The 21,989-nt window shown below is 40.1% G+C and overlaps 1 protein-coding gene across 15 annotated transcripts in view; it reads left to right on the forward strand.

The window, feature by feature from the left end:
* The window catches only part of LMO7 (LIM domain 7), a 130,755-nt gene extending 112,766 nt beyond the window's left edge, over positions 1-17,989 (forward strand). For 14 of the 15 annotated variants that reach the window (XM_075088747.1, XM_075088619.1, XM_075088641.1 and 11 more), the window contains 12 exons: positions 227-252; positions 563-667; positions 2,319-2,411; positions 3,810-4,153; positions 6,007-6,072; positions 6,413-6,478; positions 8,365-8,417; positions 10,034-10,253; positions 11,167-11,439; positions 12,798-12,906; positions 14,716-14,818; positions 17,226-17,989. In XM_075088747.1, the coding sequence (XP_074944848.1) occupies positions 227-252; positions 563-667; positions 2,319-2,411; positions 3,810-4,153; positions 6,007-6,072; positions 6,413-6,478; positions 8,365-8,417; positions 10,034-10,253; positions 11,167-11,439; positions 12,798-12,906; positions 14,716-14,818; positions 17,226-17,248 (1,481 nt within the window). In that variant the 3' untranslated portion in view covers positions 17,249-17,989. The remainder of the gene's footprint in view (positions 1-226; positions 253-562; positions 668-2,318; positions 2,412-3,809; positions 4,154-6,006; positions 6,073-6,412; positions 6,479-8,364; positions 8,418-10,033; positions 10,254-11,166; positions 11,440-12,797; positions 12,907-14,715; positions 14,819-17,225) is intronic. The other variant, XM_075088729.1, reaches the window with a different exon arrangement.
* Positions 17,990-21,989: the final 4,000 nt, after the last annotated feature.

A 21,989-nucleotide genomic window follows, 5' to 3' on the forward strand; every position in this document is an offset into this window, starting at 1 on the left:
GCTGATGGCACTTGTAAGCATGTAAAGCTTTTAAACAATTGCACACAGTAGTTGAAAGCACTTAATGAATTCTGATCTCAAGTTCAGTAGGGCAAAATGCAAGCATGGCTTACTAAGGAAGCAAAAATTAGCCTGAAGCTCAGGCTTCCCACATTTACACAAGTCTTGCAGCAGTGAGAATGTATGGTTCTAAAGATTTCTGGTTTTTGTCTTCCAAATCTCACAGGAGGCCCAGAGCCTGCAATGCCTGATGTAAGTACTATGTACAAACTATTAATTAGTTGTATAATCCTGGTATTTTCAAGAAGCCCACTGCTTTCTATTGCTTTTTATACTGCTTTAAAATTGTGATCAAATCTAAGAGTACTGACTAAGATTTTCTAACGTGCAATGAAATGGTTGCTTTCTGTCCCTTTGAAGAAAAGGCTACTTTACAGTCCGTGTCACTATAAAGCTGTAGTGTTTGTAATGGCTTTTATTTCTCACTTAAAAAAAAAAGTTTTAAAATTTAGAGTGGTAATTACATGGAAGAAGGTAATATTTCATTTCTGTGCTATATTAGCTCCCAGTCCCATCCATTAGTGCTCCTAGTCGTCGGGTTTGGGATCAAGAGGAAGAACGAAAACGGCAGGAAAAGTGGCAAAAGGAGCAGGACCGTTTACTGCAGGTATAATTAATCTTCATAATCATAGTCTGGCAATCCCTTGGGTGCAGCAACTGTTAGCGAAGAAAAGTAACAGGTGACTCCTGCAAATCTTCTTACTGATAGCCTAGGAGGACTTTCAGATACGTTTGCTGGGCTGCAGTTACACACACTAGCAATTATTCAGCAAAAAGAGGACAATGCATTAGTGAGCTTCGTGAAATCAAACCCAGACTGAGTATTCACTACAGCCAGAAATACTCAATCATCACAAGGCTGGTATGCTCTTATTGGCAACAGAATGTAAAGGAGAAGCAAAGACCTAAGAGGCAGTCGTCTTCACTTCTAAATATGAGTTTTATTTTTACCCCTTAAGAAAATTGTCTCTAGAATGAGTTTTACCTTCAATTAGTGATACTGCCTTACATTCAGAGATGAAGAGAAGGCAACCAGTGCCATGGTGGGATGCCTGCTAGCATCCTGTTGTTAAGCAATCAGCTGATCAGTTGGAATCAGCCTGGTTCCGAGGACCTCTGTGAGTCGGGAAGCTGAACCTACTAATGCAAAACCACCTGATAACCAGTTACTGGAGGTGGAGGGAAGTGTGGCGTCAGTGAACATCATTTACTCTGCACGAGCCCTCTTAAGTTGGGTCCATTCAGCAAAAAACTGTGATGTCAAAGTACAGTTTAGCAACTCTGTTGCTATTTGGATGGTTTTTTTTTTGTCATTCCTTTTAGTTTATAACTCTGCAAGGCAAGGCAAGAGCTGAGCCTTCCTGAACATATTTGTGGTCTCTCTTATGGTTTGGATGCTCCATTTGATGCCCAAAAAGATGGCATTAAAGAATGTAAACCTTGGCTCCCCTTTCTTCAGAGCAATCTCAGCCCTCTGCCATCATTTTTCTTTCCTTTGCTTCTCCTTTTTTACTCCTGAAGTAGTATATTTGGCCAGAGAAATAATGTTCTTCCTGTACCCCATGACCCCAGTAATGAATTTTCAAATAACGGAGAAAGGAAGCGAAATCTTTCTTTGCTTATTTCGAACATCTTAAAAGGAATACTTTTGACATCATTAAATATTTTGCTTCTCCCAGGACCAATTGTGACAAAACCACCAAAACATTGATTGTGTACTTTGAGTAATGCTTTGAGACATTACATTGATTTCGTACCAAATCCAGTCATAGGACAAATCTGGAGGTCCAGAAATTGGTTTTTGTTTAGATAAGCTTCCAAAAGACCAAGAGTTCTTGCTCAAACGAAATTACTGCCTCATATTTCACTTAGTGATCACTTTGTATTTACCATATTAGTGTGCCCAATTCCAAGTTAAATATAATCACCCCATCTTTCAAGAAATACCTTAGTTGATTTTTGTTCAAATGGGAACTAAACTCGAAGACTGGGAATATAACAGGCGTGAGGTCAGTTGTTATGAGATTTAGCATGTAATAAGCCTGAATTCTCCAAAATCAATTGCAGAACTCCTTTGGATTGTATTTGAGCCAGGATTTCATTCACTCACGGCAGACGTAAAGTCCTAGTATAGCTCAAGCATACTTTTTACCAGGCTGGTCAGTTAAAAACACGTTAAATACCAGTAGTACATTTTAATGCAAATAAAAAATACCATGTTTCTTATTTGCGTGTTTAACTTCAATCTAATCTAACAGGAGAAATACAAACGGGAACAAGAAAAACTGAGGGAAGAATGGCTACGAGCTAAGCAAGAAGCCGAAAAAGAGAGCTGCAAGTATTTTGATGAGGTAGGCTTGAATATGGCTTCACCTCTGACTGTTTAGTTTCATGATGGTTTTTTCCCCTAATAGTAGGTCCATGCAAGCAGGCAAATAATTTATTTTGCTATGCCATTTGTCTTCTCACTTTGGAAAATAAATCGTTGTCTGACTTGGTAGAAAGAGGTTGCAAAATTGGGAAAGAAGGAGTAAATGGAATGTTTTGAGGCCCGTTGAATTTGACTTACGAATTTGACTTAACCAATCCTTATGGATTGGCAAAAAGTTACAGTATGTATTATTGTGACCGGAATGAAATGGTCACCTTTGCTGTGTATTTACCTCCTGATGCTACCTGTTGGCACTCTGCTTCAACACTTCATAATGAGGCATGTTCGTAAGTGCCTGACTTGTTACTGGCAACCAGTTCATCTCATCTCTTTTAAATTTACATATCAAATCAACTTCAGATTTGCCATCATATGTCAACATAATGAATGCGTGTAGTTTCTGTAGATGCTGACTTTTGTGGCTGTGGCTTATGGGAAGATGAACAGGTTTTTTCCTAAGTGTGGGAGGTGTTTGAGATATCTTTTGTCTATTGCTATGTGAGGGCTGCTTCAGGCATCGTAGCTAGATCAGTTGTGTTTATACAGTCATAAGTAAGTAGACAGTAATTTAAGGCTTCAGACTTCAATAAGAAAGCTCTTCGAGCTGTTAGAGGACTGTGCTGTACAAGAATGTAAACCATTTCATATTTTTTTTTAATCATTGAAGTTTGGATGGACCAGTCCTTAATTGACAAACAGTGTTTGTTCTCTGCAATTAAAATATATTTGACCACAGAAAGGCCTCTTTTCATGTCTAGGAGAAGAGTCATAGGGTGGTGGGTCTGAGGCTTGACTTTCAAATGGTAAGAGAATGGAGGAGGATGGGGGTTTCCTCCACATGATGATTCATGTGCAATTCATCGGTCTGATACACACATGCAGTGTATATCCTAGTGTATATGCTCTTAGGTAGGTGTCAAGTTTCTAAGTCAAAACAGTAGGGAGAAATGCTGGGTATCTTGGAAGAGTTTGTTTTCCATGGTGATTTAAGTGGGGATGGGATGGCTTGAAATGTCATACGTTAGAAAGTAGAATGTTTCACATAATTGTGACCACACTGCCCATGGTGCTGGCTAAGGCTGCCATGTGGAATGGAGCTCTTGCATTAGGAGAATATGCTAGCAGGCACTCAAAAAATGAAAAGCCAAGTACGCCCTGGGTCTTGCACTGAAAATGTTCAAGATGCTTTTTACACAATCTGACCTCATAGAAAATGAACTTTTTTTCTGAGTGAGCAATCTGTTTTAAAAAACAGGTCCTTTGCCTAAAAAGATGATTTTTTTTTTTTTTTTTTTAATTTTTATTTTCTTTGATACAGGAGCAGACTGTTCTAACCTTGAACACAACGTCTGTCCCTGCACGGGCTCCATCTGTGTCCAGCTGGAGAGCAAGCCCTGAAGTGACTACTCCTGAGGAACCAGAAGGAGATGGAGGAAGCAAGCTGGCAGCACGCTTGCTGGGTGAGGAAGAAGAGAGGAGGAGGCTTCAGGAGGAACGGAGGATCCAGGAAGAAGCAGCCCTGCGTTTTGAGAAAGAAAGGGAACTCCAAGAACTGGAGCTTGAGAGGCAACGTAAAGAGAAGGAACAGCAACATGCGGAGGAGCAGAGGCGGCAGGCTGAAAGGCAGAGGGAGGTGTCAGTGGAGACTCCTCAGTACCAAAGGTGTGTGCTCGTGGTGGGATGTACTCTCTCTTCCTTCTGCATTGAGAATTCAAATACATTTCTAAAGGGAGTGCATATGTCCTGAATATGTAAGTGTATTCATGTAGGACTCGTACTGTAGATTAATCGGTCAGAGCAAGATACCACAGGATAGCCTTTCTTTCTAAAGATAGAAGAATTAGGCCTACAACAAAGTGTTTCCCCATCAATCAAGTGCTATATTAACCCACCTCTGCTCTTGTTTTAAATAGGAAGTGTAAATACAGTAATTCCAGCCAAATCAAAGATGACCTGAAGCACTTAGTGTGAACGTTTTGTAAGAACCCTGCATAAGCTTAGAAGTTGAGAGCCAGTGGCTCAACATAGTGCTTTCAGAAGAAATACCAAGTTAACTCTTTTCCAACAAATGTGTGACTGCTTTTTGCAGAATCTTCTTCCATTTTAGTTTGACAGTGCAACTGTGAAGTTTAATTGCACTCCTGGTGAGGGATATCATAGTGTATGAGTGAACAGATACTAGTTTAGATACCATACATAGCCTGTTAGAAGTACTCACTGTGGATGTATTTATTTTAGAGCATGAAAAAGTTCCTCCCATTCCCTTCTTCAGCAGCTTCTTTAAAAAAGAAAACAAACAAACAAACAAAACCAAAACAAACAAACAAAAAAAACCAAAAACAAAAACCCCACCACACACACAAAAAAAAACCAAACGCACACAAACAAAAAAAGCCAATCCCCCTAAACCCCCAACTACTAATTTACAAGGGCATATTCTTGCCCAGAGTTTTCAGACTATTACAGGCATCACGGGAGATTAATCTGTCTGAAACAGATCAAAACAGTAACTTCTCTTTATTCCGTGTGCATTTAGTTTACTGCCCTGTGTAAGACTAGCTTTGCTGTTTCTCCTGAGGATTTTCCCCTTTGCTCGTATAAGAGATGACTGAAGATAACACATGGCATCAAGTTAAGTCGTAGGAGAAGAAAATATGATTATGAAGTTGCATATATTTGCAGGGGAGATTGTGGGACCTAGAGTCACTTCAGCTCATTATAAATGACTGCTGCTTGAGATCCCTGCTGAGCAAAGCAGAGGCACAGTTGTTACAATGGCTAAACAGGTTCTTCTTGGCAGCCGAGCCAGGGTATCTTTACAGTTTTAGCTTTCCCCAAATGCAAGATAATAGGACTTTGTGCGGTAACAAGCTCCTGCAATATCTGCATATCTAAATCCTTGATATATGCTTTAGTCTCGGGATTTCATCGCTTCTGAGGTTGCTGCCAGAATCCTTTGGCACACACCTGTGGCAGTTTTGCTACATGAGGATGACTTCGCTTAGTAGTAAAGGAACAAGTTCAGTGAAACTGGGATTTAAAATATCTAGTGTTAAATGTTCATTTTACAATGATATCCAAAGACATGACTTGAAATCTGAAATGTTATTTAGACATCTGTGAAGGTATGATACTCGCTACAAAGAGCACTGAGGTTGGGGACAGGCAGCTTGAAAGAGATTTGTGGAGGTTTGTGCTTCTCTATGGGTTACCAGCTGCACCTACACAATTTGCTAGAATATACATGTAACTTTTAGAGAATTGCTGTATTTGGACAAAGCTTACCTCCTGGCTTTGAAACGGGTGAGGTAATCACTGTCATACACTGATAGCTGTAATTTTTGAAGCATCTTAAGAAGTCTTTGGGATTTTTTTTCTCAGCTATTTTCATGTTTCTAACACATCTGAACTTTCTCATTTTTCTCTGTATACTTACTCTTTGTTCAAATTCCAGAAAATGTTTGGGGTTTTTGTTTTTTAATACATATTGTCTTTTATCTGCATTTTGCTTCTAGACATTATGAGCGCTACGAAGTATCTAAAACAATAGAGGATAGAGCTGGCCATCCTCTCATTGACAGGTAAGAAATTGAATTGCTAGGTTCAAACATCTTCAGCAGCAAGTATTAAACATTTTGGCATGCTCAGCTTCGGATTCCTTGTCACTGATGAAAATGTAATTTCAGGCAGTTTTTCTGACAATGTTTCCTTTTCTGCCTTCTTTTGTTAGCTGTGTTTCTGACTGATAAAATTAAGCCTCCTTAGAACTTGGGTTTTCTTTTTTCCTTTTTTTCCCATTAAGGATCTGGTTTGAATATTTTTAGTAATAAATATTTATGTCTGTGTCTGTGTGTCTTTTTCTGTATATGAACTTAACGTAAATCTCTGTCTCTTTTTTTTTTTTTTTTTTAAAAAAAAAAGACATTTTGAGCGTTATGAAGTTTCTACAACCATTGAGGAGCAACCTGGTCAGTCATTTGCTGACAGGTATGTGTGATGCTGAATCTCGGCATAGACTGTAACATCACACCGTTTCTGTGTCAGAAAGCTTTGACACTTCCAATAAACTTTAACCATGGAGCTAAATGTATATTTTGTATTGCTGGCTGTGTTTTGCAGTTTTTATGGCATGTTTTTCATATCGAGAAAACAAGCAGCCAGACTTTCAGCCAATTGTATGCTGTGCTGTAAACAATAGTTCATTGGTAGGATTTTACTGGGAGAACAACAACTATAGGGAAGCCAATGTGTGGGTGGTACGAGACTTATCTGGCTGGAAAACAATTTCAGATAATATTGTGGTTGTGTCATAGCTCTACAAGCTAAGGTGCCGTCATCCCAACCAGGATTGTGCAACTCTAAGAGATGGTAAACAGGGAGGGAAGTGAGAGGCAGCAGCAGGGTATTTGTCAGGAAGATAGTAGATGTGCCACTTGTTAGGTTGTGCTCTCTTACCTTGGCTATTTTCTCTTTTGTTTTGCTTAGTGGTTTGTTGGGGGGGTTATTTTTGGTTTTTGGGGGTTGCGTTGTTTTTATTTCAATAGAATATATTAGCCACTGCAGATTTGGGGTCTTTGAATAGATAGCTTTTTCTTCTCCCTTTTAATAACTGGGCTATGGTTAAAAAATGCTGAAGTAACCTAAATCCAGAATGTTTGTATCAAGCAAGCCTTTGTCTTAGATGGCATCCCTCAGTAGTTCTGAAAGATCACCCTTGCTGAATATTTAGTCAGTTCTTGTAGCTGGAGTGAGCGTACCTTTCTTTTTTATATTAAGAGGAACCCCTAAACTTATACAGATGAAGGGTCTGTTACTAATGGAAGATCTAAATCTAACTTCAGAAGGTGCCTGGACTGCATAGCTACATCTGGGATATATGTATGAGAAGGACACTTAGGTGCAAAAAGCATCCCAGGCAAGGCTGACCTGCTTTTTGGAGCTCCTGTTTACTAAAAGCACCTATGAAATTGTTATATCTTCTCAAACAGATAAAAAGTAGGTCTGCACTATAGGACAGACAACCAGAACTTGGGGGAGCAAGAAATGTGATACAGTTTATGCATCATTTGTGTACACACAAAAGACAAGACTCCCTCAAAATGCTGTTATGCTGATGCTGTACAAGTAAACACATTGCTGTAGCAGCTTTGACTTGTGACCCAGCAAAGGATTTCTGTTCTTTTCTGGAGTATTTTGAACTGGCTGTGTTACTTGAGACTAATAATACGGCACAGGAGTGTTGCTGAAGCTCCTGCTCTGTACTGTCAGAAAACCAGATTTTTGCCATTGGTCTTCCTGTATACTGAGTGACATTTCTTGGCTAAAACTCATTAAAACATTATGCTGTTGGGTATAATCAGTGACTAATAAATTTCCCAAGAACAATCTGCATGCAGTGTTTGAGGAGGTCTTTTGCTTGCAGTCTAGTAACGGTGCTGAAGTATGATTGAAGTTTCTCGTGAAGTTAAATAGTTTATAAACCTGCTCTGAAAGGTATCACTTCTTTGACTGTCTGACTGTAGTCTTCACAGAGCTTCCACAGGGAAGGACTTGAGTTTTTATATATTTTTGTTGAAGCAAATACAACAATCAGTTCCTTATACTTGAAGCACTGGGGACTTTCAATACACAATTTTCACTTTTAATCAGTGACTGCCTACTGACATCTATTGACTATTGACATCGTCTTTTCCCCTTAATATCCTGTTGGTCTTTGGGTAGTTTTGCCTCTTGTTTTAAGTACAGCATAAGTTGCTGACACGAGGGATGGTGAAAAAAGGGGTTGTGTATCTGTGGCCTGCAATGATAAGATCTTTGCCTGTGACGGGGTCTCCTAGTTGAGATAGAAAAATTAATGTTTTTTGTATCCTTAGGAATAAGTCCAAGTCGACTTCAGAACTGAATGAATTCAACACAATCAGAAATGGTAAGTGCTGTTTAATTTCCATTACTTCTAAAATGTGATTTTTTTGAAAAGTGTATTGTATGTAGTCATCCTAAGAAAATTAATTGTCAGAGTGCTTTTTCATAGCTGCATTGTAGTACAAATTCATACCATGCCACAATTTAATGAAGTTTCAACAGCAAGAGGAAATTCATACAGTCATCATATAAGCCTAGGACAAACTGCTCTCTTGAAGACTGTAACAATGATTACAGATGGATCTTAGATGCCTACATTTTAGATGGCTGGTATTTATGACATAAAACAAAGCGTGTAGGCCTATCATTGAAGATGTATGTGCTTTTGGTATGTTGAGTCTGTCAATAAAGCAAGCTGCACGTACCAAGATGCTAATGTGTTTAATACAACTCTCTGCTCTTTTTAACTTCTATTTGTCTAGGAGTAACACAGCTAGAAGTCAGCTCTTGATCCTGTCGTAGTGGCTTGTTTCCTGGACTCCAGTTCCTTACTGCCTTTCTTGAGTTGTCCTTCAGTTATGTTACTGAGTTTTTAGAGGACTGTGTGTAAAGCAAGCAAACAAACCAGATTTCATAAATATGTTTATAAATATGTTACAGTAGAAAATGCCTGAAAGCTATTCCTGTGTCTAAAACATAGTTACAAAAAGTAATCACAAGTATTCATAGAAAAGTAAAAGGTGTATTAGAGGATATACTGCAGATTGACAACATTGCTTTCACATATTAAAGGTAGGGCATTGAAACTAATGAGCGAGTAAACTTCCACAATATTTTATAATGATAATCTATAGCAATAAAACCAAGAGAAAATCTATAGTCAGAGCAGTTTTTAAAGGGATTGAAATTTCAGTTGAATGACTTACTATTCAGTAATTTTCTTAATTAGTCTTACTGTAAAGAATGGTTACTGGATCTAGGAAATAAAAAAATTGTTGCCTTCTAACGTGCCAACACATATTGGAGAAAGATGGCTTGTTTGTTTCCCCTTCCAAAATCTCATTTCAACTGGCTAGTTACCACAACATCCAAGTAATAGAGAAACTCTCTGTAAAATTTCCCTCTCCCCCCCCCCCGCCACATGTATATATTTATATAAAGGAAGATGAAGCAATGTATTTAGTGCCTTGAATAAGGAAAGAATTCTTGAAAACGGGCAACTTCCAGAAAAAAAAAGCTATGAACTCTTAGAGGGAAAGAAGGTATCCTACTATTCGTCTATATATTCTATACATGCTTCGGTTTGTATTGGAGGAAGAGTCCAAACTGTGGCACTAAAAGAGATAATGTGCTTTTAAAAATACCTGTATATGTGTGTGTATATATGTACACACAAATGTATATGCATATACACTTGGGAAGTGAAGGAAAATACCTACTTGTATTCAAGTTACACATCATGTAAAAGGCCACATTAATGGAAACGCGAATAAAAAAATTGTAACAATAAAGATGTATTGCCAAGTTTTCTACTGGTCACTGGGCTGTAAAAAGGAACTGAAGAAGCTTGTGAATGTGGTGATGAACGACTGCTTTTGGAGTTATAGCCAGAGAACGGAATCATAACTGCTTTTGTGCCTTAAGCTGTCTGGTTGAAGTTTGCACATCTTGTCCAAACAGGCACCCAGAGCAAGTATTCGGAGAGGTCCTCGAACGTGGGTGAGTCACAGAAGAAGTCTCAGAAGGAGCAAAACCTGTCCGCAGCAGAGTTAGAGAGACAGCAAATCCTACAGGAAATGAGAAAGAGAACATCTCTACACACGGACAGCAGCTGGATTAGGCAGCGGAGTTCCAGTATACACAAGGAGCCCATTAGTCTGTACAGCAATAGTATGAGGAGGTAGGAATCATGTTAAAAATTAACTTTGTCTCTCATCAAATGTTTTTTGTTTGGTTATTCTAAACTTCATCTTGTATTACAGAGCACAGAAACAAATTGAGTGTGTGAAATGCTATAAGGTAAACTGAATAGCAGCACAGATAGAAGAAAGTAGCGGTATTACAGCTGGGATTAAATGTTAAAAAAAGTGTAAAGAATGTGGATGTGACCTGTAAATAACTCAGCTGCTTATTTGTTGGTCAGTATACCAGCAATGGAAATCAATAGTGTGCCTTGTCATTGATGGATGTGCTTAAGAATTTCAGTATGACAATTTATTATGGAAATTGATTATTATATTAAAAAGTATACATCTTTGGTATAGCAATGTGTCAGAAGGTCTGAAGTTTGTTTCTTGCTTTAAGTAATTCATGAATGTTGGATTTCTCACTTAGGAAACAGCTGAATTACCAGTCAGAAGAGTGTTTGGCTATTGGGCCAGCACCTTGTACCTACACAATGTTACCCAGTCTAGATGAATTGCTATTTCAATCTGGTATCCCTTGGAGAAAACAAAAACAAACCTGGTATCTGAGGTCTGTTGCTGTACAGTGGATTTTGATACGGTTCAGCCTGATAAGACTGCAGTGAAGAGTGTTTTGCCTTTATTCTGTAGTGGTTAAGTGCCACCTCTCTTTCGCCTCACCTGTTATTTCCCATGAGACTAGGACTGGACACCTAGGAAGGATAATTTGTGGCTCAAACATTTTAAATCAGTATGTGAAGAATATTGCTTGGGTGATCAGACAAGCGTATTCCTGATAGAAAATCTTAAAAATGCTAGGATAATGTTTTCCTTTTTTAAAAAATCAGAGAATAGCTCTTCTGCTCCAGAGTACTGACTTTTACACTTGTATGTGCACCTCTGTTACAGAGGAGAGTCTTTGGACAATCTTGATTCCTCAAGAACGAGCTCATGGAGGCACCACTCATGGCTGAATCAATCTGCATCCTCTTCATCTCTGTCCTCTAGTCAAGATTTCAGTCGCCCAGTGTCCACTTCAAACCGAGCCTATATGTGCACTCCTTCTTCCAGCAAACCACCTTCTGCGGCCAACTCTGCAAGAGCCCCCTCCATGTCCCAAGCAGTCCCCCGGGCTCAGTCTCCCCTCTGTGCTTCCCAGCCAGGGTCCCAGACACGCAGCAGGTGAGTGGGTGCCCTTCTGCTGGGAACGTATAAACATCGGGCCACACTAAAGCGCAGACTTTGTAGGTATGGTGGCCTACAGCAGTGTTCTCAACCATAAAGTTGATTAACATGGTATGGTGCTGGAAAGTACCTGGAGTTTTCTGGCTGGGTGGGACAGTGGACACAGGGGCTGGTATTACCTCCCTGTTCCAATCGTTCAGAAAAATTCCTCAGGTTTGCCATCACTGCTTGACATCGGTTAAAAAAACAAAGGAACTTGAATAATAAATCTCCAGTCTGCAAGCTGTGTGCGGGTTACCAAAACGATTAGTAAAAGCCTACTCCAGATGACATTTCTGACATTTATTTTCTTAGGTTTGTTTTAACAAAAGATTCCTGAAACCCACACTTTATGGCCCTCGTCTTGGTCTCTCCTCCCCCTTTCCTGGCATGTGGTCAATATCATCTCAAGGAGCACTCAGGAATGCTCATAACCCGTGACCCTGGAGAACAACAGAGTAGGATGTTGGTTTTAATCTAGGAGGAGAAAGCAAGAATTGCAACATATTTTGAAACAAAAATGGAATTCAGTTGTGGTAGGGTAGATAACTCTGGTGTTTTATATACTTGAAACAATTTAAAGATAGCTGGGGTAAGACTATAGAGAATCATCCCCACACACGTACATGTATTATATATAACAACTGTGTGAATACTGCTTCATTAGCTCTTACACTCTCAGGCACTTTGTGATAAATTGACCCTGTTGTTTGGAATTTTTTTTTTTAAGCTAGGCTTATGCATTCTCTATAATGTAAGAAAATTCCCTTCTTAACCATGTTTGCTTATCTTGTTCTCACTTCCATTTGCTAACATCTTGGTAGATCTATGAAAACTGACCTGTGTATGGCTTATGTTCAAAGAGTTCATGTAATATTATATGTCCAGGACTAGCCCTCTGTTACCTAACAAGGTGCAGATGGCGGGACTTGGCAGGGGTACTTGCTAAAACAGCCTTCAGCATAATTTCCTGCAAATAAGAAATGAGGCAGGAACACAAAACCTGTGTTCTTACTCTCCAAACTTAACAATATACTTACGTTTATTTGTAGAAGGTATATTTTGTAATGAAATATCTCCCAAGAATGTGAAAGAATTTCTTCATTTGTTCCTATGTAATTTTGACCTAAATTATAACACTTCAGCTTTCCCTAGCTTTCAGATCTACTGTAAATAATATTTTCAGTTTATTTTGTCCAAGCAGCCTAATAGTCCACTTTTTACCAGTATGTTTTTATTTTTAATCTCAAAGTCTTTGCTAGTTTGTCTTTTAAACCTTTTCAAGCTGGTTTTAAGGATTTTCATTCTGTATCTAGGTCAGTCAGTGGGAAGAAAATCTGTTCATACTGTAATAACGTTCTGGGCAAAGGAGCAGCCATGATCATTGAGTCTCTTGGTCTTTGTTATCATTTACATTGCTTTAAGGTGAGAGCTGGGAGTCACGTCGTGAAGGAACAGGAACTAATCAGGAGCACGCATGGCTACTCAATGTTACGCTCACAGGGGCTCTACTAATCACCTGCTTTGCCTTCTACTCTTGACAGCGTGGTGCATGCATATTTCCATGAGGCAGTCCTATCTGCAGGCATTTAGCACTCAACTCTAGGACTATTATTAAATGCCAGAGCTGACAAGTAGGACTCTGACAAGTAAAATGTGCACTGTTGACTGTGGGATCAAAGTTCTTCCTTCTTCGAATAGAGAGCAAAAATCAGAAGGTGCTGAACCACCTCTCCCAGAGAAATTCGGCCTTTAGACAAAAAAAAAAAAAAAGAAAATCTCAGCCTGGACCCTGGCAGTTGAATCATTTAAGATGATCCATGACTTCTAAGTTAATTCTAGCAGTCAGTGTTCACATAGTGTTTTCCAGGCAAAGGCACGTTGTCAGCGTTCAAACTGGCAGGATAAAACTCAGCACCAAACCAGAAGCTGTGTTTAGTGCAAACCAGCTCTGATCAGGAGTTAGGTATATTAGTGCTACTCAGCCCTGGTCAGAAGCTAGGTATATTACTCATGCTCAGCACCAAGACGTGATTTCCAGTCAGCTTGGGGCATACACAGAGCTGAAAGAATAAATGCCTGCCTGCAAAAGATGTAAAATCACTCCTAGTTCCACTGCCCTAGGACCAGATGTGGAATTAGGCTCATTTGGAGGTACTGTTGGACCCTGATTCTTCCATGGCTTTAAGAAAGACTTCTGTGTCTGGTTCAGAACAGAACCTTCTGTTGCCCTCTGTGCCCAGCTCAGATGCATCACCTTGACTCAGTCGCTTGTAATACTCTAAGCTCTTACTAGTCCTGCCTGCCTGAGCAAGAGGGACTGGAGTAATCCATGGGGGCTGGTTGTCATTTCCTTTCTGCAGAACGTGAATTCTGTGTGAGGGAATCCACCTGTAGCTCTTAACATGAATAAGAAGATATCAGATTTCTGTTTTTTGATTTCTGGAGATTAATGAGCTGTTGAACGGACTGCCATCCAAAAGATCTGTTAGTCATTTAAGCAGGCAAACTATCTGTCCTTCTGTAGTCAGCCGAGTACTTTGCTTTGTAAATTCAGTAAGGATAGTGTTACACTTTAGGTTATAGTCCTTCCAGAGGTGGTTCATATTCATAGCAAAGATGTGTTCAGCCACCATAATTAAATTTAATTATGCTAGTTTAATGCTAGTTTATGCTAGCATGAAATCTATCTAGCCCTTTATTCATGTTTTTATTCAAGAAAAATGAAATTGGCCCCTTTCTCCAAAGAACAACTTGTTTCTGTGATGCAAACCCAGGAAATGGGAGGTGCCTGAGTATTTGCTGCCTTGAGTGCCAAAGGGCAGAGGACACCAGCAGCATATAGTGCCTCATGGAAATCTGCAATTAGCACATCCAGGTGTTCTGTGCCAAAATTGCTGTTGCTGCCTAGAGAATAAATTTATTTCACGTTGAGCCAGTTTTAGTTTTCAGAGAAACCGAAGTTCAAATTAGATCTAATGAACTAACCTCTAAAAAGCATCTGCTCCGTGTTTGCTTAGTTGGTGTATCTCTGCTATTCGTTGTCCAGTCGTCGCCTTATGATACTTTCTCAGGGTTGGTTGCATTTTGATCTACTAATCGTTATATGTTTGCTTCTAGTGATTTTGGGTTTGTGGTTCAAGCTTTGTTGGGCTTAGTCAAAGCTGCTTTTGAACAGCATTTTCATTTCTTAATATTTGGTAAAGAATTGCTAATTTTTCATCTATCATACAGTGTGTTGCCTGTGGATGTGACCTTGGGGGATCCCGCTCTGGAGCTGAAGTTAGGATCCGAAACAACAAACTCTTCTGCAACAACTGCTATATCAGATTTAAAAGTAAGATAATCCAGCTGCAGCGTGCACGACCGTAGTTCTTCTTTGTGCTGTAAAGCCTCAAGTGTTTGCACAGCTGAGCCACTCAACAGCTTTCACATTTAGCTTTAAGTTGGTGTATTACTGAATAGGTTCAGCACAGTTTGATTGCCAGTTTCTGTCTTTTGTAGGGTGTAGTCATTCCTGACTTTTAACTTGCTGGTAGCTGATTTTACCACCTTGTTATTAAGCAGCTTCAAGCAGACAACGTGGTATAGTCGTCCTGCTTTCTTCATAGATCTGAGAAAGTGGTGTCAAGGAGTTGTCAGTTGCTGAACAGGCTTGTCTTGATAACAGAGAAGTCTTTTTGAAAAATTGTCTACATTTTTTTTTTTTAAGTAATCTGAATATGTATTAAATACAGTCCTAACGCATACCTGGAAGGCTATTAGTTTATCCTTTGCAGGTGGCACAAATGCTGGTTTCTTTTTGCGATGCTATTATTATTTGAATTATAGGTCTGTGATTGGTTATTCGTTTAGGTACAAGTTCAGGAGGAATTGATATACTTACAGATCTTAATTAAAAGGTGCAGTATAATTTTTATCTTTTATTATGGTTTGCAGAATTCTGATTTACTGGAGCATGATGTTAAGGATTTGAATAATGGTGTTGGTTTGGGGTTTGTTGGTTTTTTTTTTTTTCTGCTGTCATAGATGATGGTAGACAACCTCCTAATTTTGACAAGTCGTGGGAGTTTTATATGGCTCTATTTTTATGTAGCAAATATGGAATTCTCTGGAATTATAAAATTCAGCTAAGGGAAGGCATTTCTGAGTTACTTCCTGGGAAACATGTCTGTGTTTCTTCATGAGCCCAGCACGTTTTTCTCATGGTTGACCAGGAGGCGGTCAAGGGAACAGGATGGATACTCATGGTACATCAGCAGGACTTGGGCATCTGCTGCTGAGAAGCCTATCCCAGAAAAAGAGAAGCTCTGTATCTGATGCTGTTGCTGTTTTCAGGCTCTCGTTGGCTTCTAGGAAGAGGAGAAGCTGCCTGCACCACACAGAAATAATTTTGTGGTGCCTGAGCTAAAAACAGAAAACCTTACACCTCTCCTTTATGCCAACAGTGCATTCGCAGAGGCTGATGTTAGGTGCAAGGGTGCCGCTGTGAACAGCGGAAGGAGGAAGAGACTCACCCCCTTCTATCTGGAGGTGACCCAGGTCATATCTCCCCATGTTAATGTTCAGAGAATTAATCTCCTGCTTGATGACGAGACTACACCAAAGTGACTGTGTTCCTATTTGAAGCACCCAAATGTGTGGGAGATTCAATCTGGAGCCCACTCATGTTATTTTTGCTTTATCGTTTCTTTTAGTGGGCAAAATTGCTGTATGAGCTACGTAAGTTTGATACTAGGGGAAAAAAAAAAAAAGTGTTTTATGATTTCCTGGCAAGACAGTATTCAGGAATTTGGTGATGGAAGTAAGCAAAAATTTTATCACGGATAAATTACCATGTAGCCTCTCTGATGTTACAGCCCATAGAGCCACGGCTGTGCCTTTCAGAAGCAGAGTTGATCTGTAAGAAACAGTTCTATTCCCTTCCCTTCAGACTGCACCTTCTTGGGCACCTCAAAATGTAATTGGATAAGATACAAGTAAATCAGGAATTGTAAGAACTTGTAGGTACAGAATAAAGCATTGAAATTAGTGATTAGTAATTGAAATTACCTATATGAATAATACAAAAACCAGCTATGTGATTACTGCAATGAAAATATACTGACAGCACAGCACTGGTCTGCAATGCAGATTACTTTGTTTGCAATTGGCATCAGCCTGGCTAATTATTCATTAGTTCGGAATGTGAACATATTGGCTAAAAGGTTTGATTAAACTGTAGCATCATTAATATTCACTGTAATTTTATGGTGTGACATTTTTGCATTTTTATGTTGATTTTGTCATTTAAACTTGTACCACTCTAGTGAAACAGAAGTGTATTGTCAGATGCCCACAAATATATGCAGAGGCAGGATAAAAATGTTATTTTTTAATATTGCTACAGTTATTTAGCAAATTTTAATTTTATTATCGAAGGGTAAATTTAGAAAACCTGTCACCTTGTGTCTATGCTAATACTAAAAGTAACTCTTAAAAACTTGGTAAGGTGCATGTTCTGTGGAATATTACTTGGCCTGAAATACTTGTAGTGCTATAATTGGATTAAACTCAAATTTGTGTTGTTCGTTAAATTTGGATTGCTAGATTCAGAATGTATACCTTAGTTTGTGTTACCATTTTCAAAAGGTATTGGAAATACCATTATCTGACTATTTTTAACTTGAAAATTTAAATTTTTGTCACTAAGATTTTTCAGTGGCCAGATTTCAATTACAATTTCTTCTGTCTCTCTCTAACAGCTGGACAACCAACCTCCATGTGAAACAAATGAAGATATGAAACCACTGTTGCAGATAAAAGAAGAGGTGATTGCTGCTGATGTAGATCTATAAATATATATATTGTGTGTATGTGTGTTTTTTCTAAGAGTATCTCTTGCTTGTCTAGTCTTCATAGCAATGCATTGTATTCTTCATATAACTATTTTTATTTATAAGAAAGTAACTGCAGTAAGGAAATATCTGGGGAAAATGCTTTCACTTTTTCAGCTTCAAGTACTGAGAGCACAAGGGAGAATAAGTCTATTTTCAGTAATAACTTCAAAATATTTTTGAGGCTTATAATCAAATAGTTGACTTTCCAATGGTATGTGAAGAGGGTATTTTGTTTCTAAGCTCTTGAAATGAGCATTAGAGAAATAGCTAATATAAATATATATTTGCAATTGCTGTCTTTATTTTTGACATATACTGAAAGTGAATTCTCTAGGTTAATATGAAGCTGCATTTAAATGCACACAAATGTGTTTGCTTTCCATATGCTGGTTTCTAAAATTATATGTTTTTTGAAGCTTACAAAGAATAATTATTATTCTTCTTATTACAAAGAATAATCTGTTTCCTCAGTGGTTTTGGCATAATATTCTGTGGAATCCATTTAAGGGAAGAGTTCTCTTTTTTCCCATTTGGAAAATGTAACTATCACTTTTTCCTGCACAAACTGAGTGGAGAATGGTTGTTGAATTACAGTGTATTTGTAAATAAAATTTCTGATGTTGCATTTATTAGAAGTTGTCTTTCTTTCTACCCAGCTAAATGTGTCTGAGGTGATTTGTTGAAATACAAAAATTGTTTGAATTTTATCTTGGGAAAAGAATTTTTATGAAAAGACTAAAATGTTCACCTAAACTATGTGTAAGAACAATAGTTCTTGATTTTTCTCTTTTCCTTCACAGTAGACTTCAGGTTTTGTATACAGTTCTCCCGTCAAGCTCCTCGTGCTCTTTCTCTTTAGCATTTAATACAAGTGGTGAGACGGATTCGTTGTCCTGTGTGCTCATCCCTGAAGTACAACAACTGGAAGAGGTGGAAGTTCCCCAAAACTTCTCTGCTGTGGCTAGGAATGAGGTGCTGAAAGTATTTTGGTTTAGGTTCTGCTCCTCCTGAAAACACAGCAGGAATGTGTGCTGTGTGTTTTTCAGTGGTGTCTCCCAAATTGCTTTGGTCAGTGGCGTCCCCAAATCCTTTCATGCCCAGTTACAGAATCATAGAACCTTTAAGTTTGGAAAAGACCTCTAAGAGTCCAACTGTCAACCCAGCACCACCGTATCTCTTAAACCATGTCCCAAAGTGCCATGTCTACACGTTTTTTTTAACACCTCCAGGGACAGTGACTCTACCACCTCTCTGGGCAGCCTGTTCCAATGCCTGACCACTCTTTCAGTAAAAAGAAATTTTTCCTAACATCCAGTCTTCCTATCTACACCTCTCCTGATGCAGCTTGAGGGCATTTCCTCTCGTTCTATTGCTGGTTACTTGGGAGAAGAGACCAACACCCACCTCACTACAACCTCCTTTCAGGTAGTTGTAGAGAGCAGTAAGGTCTCCCCTCAGCTTCGTCCCCTCCAGGCTAAACAACCCCAGATCCCTCAACCTCTCCTCAGAAGACCTGCTCTCCAGACCCTTCACCAGCTTCGTTGCCCTTCTCTGGACATGCTCCAGCATCTCAATGTCCTCCTTGTAGTGAGGAGCCCAAAACTGAACACAATATTCTAGGTGATGACTTGCCAGTGCCGAGTACAGGGGCATGATGGCTTCCCTACTCCTGCTGGCCACACTATTCCTGATACAAGCCAGGATGCTCTTGGCCTTCTTGGCCACCTGGGCACACTGCTGGCTCATGTTCAGCTGGCTGTTGATCAACAGCCCCAGGTCCTTCTCCACCAGGCAGCTCTCCAGCCACTCTTCCCCAAGCCTGCAGCGCTGCATGGGGTTGTTGTGACCCCAAGTGCAGGACCCGGGACTTGGTCTTGTTCGGCCTCATACAGTTGGCCTCGGCCCATCGATCCAGCCTGTCCAGATCCCTCTGCAGAGCCTTCCTACCCTCGGGCAGATTGACACTCCTGCCCAGTTTGGTGTCATCTGTGAACTTACTGAGTCCCCTCATCCAGATCATTGATAAAGATATTAAACAAGACTGGTCCCAAAACAGCCCTGGGGTACACTGTGACCAGCTGACAACTGGATTTAGCTCTGTTCACTGCAGCTCTCTATGCTTGGCCATCCAGCCAGTTTTTTACCCAGCGAAGAAGAGTACGCCTGTCTAAGCCATGAGCATCCAGTTTCTCTAGGATATGTTCTGTGTCCATGTCCTTGGAAGCAGTGAAGAAAATACAGAATGTGGATCAGAGGAATTTGGGGGAGCATTTTGTGGATGAAACATAGGGAGAGGACAGCTGGGATGTAGGAGGATGGTGGGATTCTGAGTTTGGCACTCTGAGGAGCTGCAGTGAAGATGCCAAAGCAGGTTAGGGTGCTGATTCTTCTCACATGATCTCGGAGGATGGATTGGAGAGCTAGCAGATTGGGGAGAGAGGTCGTGGCTGCAATAGCAGTGGGTAGCAAGGGAAGATCATTTTGTTTCAGTGTAGTGGAGGAACTTTGATCACTGGGCCCTCCGGTAGCAACTCTGCCTGTCTCTTGTTTTGCTTTGCTTTATTGATCTTTCCTCTGAACAGATGGGTTCTGCCTTGCACCAGGGAATTCCCTGCTGTTAAATGTTGAATTAGGAAGTGCCAAACATTATTTTCAAATTTTGCTTTAATTAAAAAAAAGGGGGGGGGGGGGGGGCAAAAAAAAACAGCCTAAAATGCCCCGTCAATCCAAAGTTTCCAAGCTCCTTGTTCAACCACCTTTGTGACTTGGCCTTGGCTTTTGGTATCAAAGTGTCTCCTATGAAGTGGGCTGGTAAAGATAGTTCATTCGTTTTCCACTACTGTGGTAAGTAATGACACAGTAGACCACAGGTGAGAGCTCTCAGTTATGAAGATCCTAATCCCCAAATACAGACTATGGAGAGGTATTCACCTTGCCTGCTCACACTGCCCTCTGGGAGCCTGGGGTCCTCTCTGCTGTTTGTGGAAGAAGATTGCTTCCCTGAGAGCTATTCAGGGCAGGATCCCAAAGGAGGTGCTGTGCAGATCTGGCTCTCGGTTAAGACCCATACGTAATGGAGATGGTGGGGATGCCTCTGCAATGTCTGGTTTTCAGCCTTATTTATGGTAGGGTGGTGGGTAGTGTAGGGTGGGTATCCCCACAACCACCATCACCATCCCTGAAATTCACTATGAGAGACAAAACTGCTTCTGTCACAGGTCAAAGTTTCCCAACCTCCAAGGCATCAATGAATTTACCCTAGCATGTCCATGATTTCCCCTCTCCCAGCATTGTGCTGTGCAGCAAAGCTGTGGGAAAGGTCAGGGATGGCCGTTCCGTCTTTTGCATCTTGAGCCCAGTCGTATTGCTCTGTCCCTGGGAATCATTTGGGCACAGAAATCGCCTGGGCATGAAGAATGCAGTGGGAGAAGAAAGCTCAGCAACCTGCGGTCTGCTGTGCCGCTAGAGCTGCCTGACTGGTGTCCCACAGCCTGGAGTGACGCACTCTTGAGCTGGGCTGACTTTTCCTAAATGGTGTCAAGTATTTCCACACAGGCTCCAATTTCATTTTCCCACAAAAAGTCTGCAAAAAAATATGTGTTATTTCATTAGGTTGTACCAAATTGTTTGCCTGTGAGCAAGTGGAATTTTGGGTTAGTGGACTCAAAAGAGCTGAAGTTGAAACTCCTGCAGAGCTGAAGCCGAGTTTCTCACCCTTGTTAAAGGCTTGGTTTAACAGGGCTCCTTCAAACCTGCATTTGCTAATTTGAGTTGGCAAATGAGAGCAACGAAAACTCTTCTCCCTTCCCAGGATGGGAACAGGCAGAGAAACCCACCTTACAAATGTTGTATCTGTGTATTTTGAGCCTTGCTAAAGTGTTTGGAGAGTGTTGGGCTGTCCAGTTCAGCAAAACTGATTATCCACTAGCAACACAAGATGGCAGTGTGTAAGTGCAACTCGCACAATAAAAAACCCTTTCTGCAGTTGTATAAAAAGGGTTGCATTTGCTAAATGATAATAAAGTTGCAATGTAGAGAGAGTTGTAGAGAGAATTCCTCTTAATCTTGGGCTTTTCTCCTTACCTGGCGTCATGGAGGTGTGATGTACAACTGAATCTGAGCAGTCTCATTTGATTTTTGTCTGATGGTTGGTTAATTAGCTGCTACTTAAGCCAATTCTGAGTAGGGAGAGAAGTAAAAAGAACAGTTCCTAGGAAGAAAAATAAACTAGATGATTTTTTAGTGAAGTGTTTTGGTGTATCTTGCTGGATTCGTTATTTTTTTTAAGATGCTGTTCAAGGAGGAAGAACGGATTGCTCTCCCTGCAATCATCAGCTTCAGACACCCTGTTTAAGGTTAAAATCCTTAAACGCAGGTGTCTACAGGTGAGCTACGCCTCTGCACTGCTATTAAAATCTGGGTGGATTTAGGACTCAGCTCTGTTCTTTACTCTTGGATGTCTGGTGCTGCTTGGGATGTTGTTCAGTGTTTAGGACATCTGTCCACGGCTGGAGTGGGATATGGTGCGAGTCTGGGAGACACTCATGCAGCTGCTGGTGCAGGTCTTGTGGGATGCTTTAGAGCATTTGAAAGGACAGCAGAGATTTATGAGCAAGCATCTGAATCAAG

Source organism: Phalacrocorax aristotelis, chromosome 1 (genome assembly GCF_949628215.1).
Source record: "Phalacrocorax aristotelis chromosome 1, bGulAri2.1, whole genome shotgun sequence".
NCBI classification, from domain to species: Eukaryota; Metazoa; Chordata; class Aves; order Suliformes; family Phalacrocoracidae; genus Phalacrocorax; species Phalacrocorax aristotelis.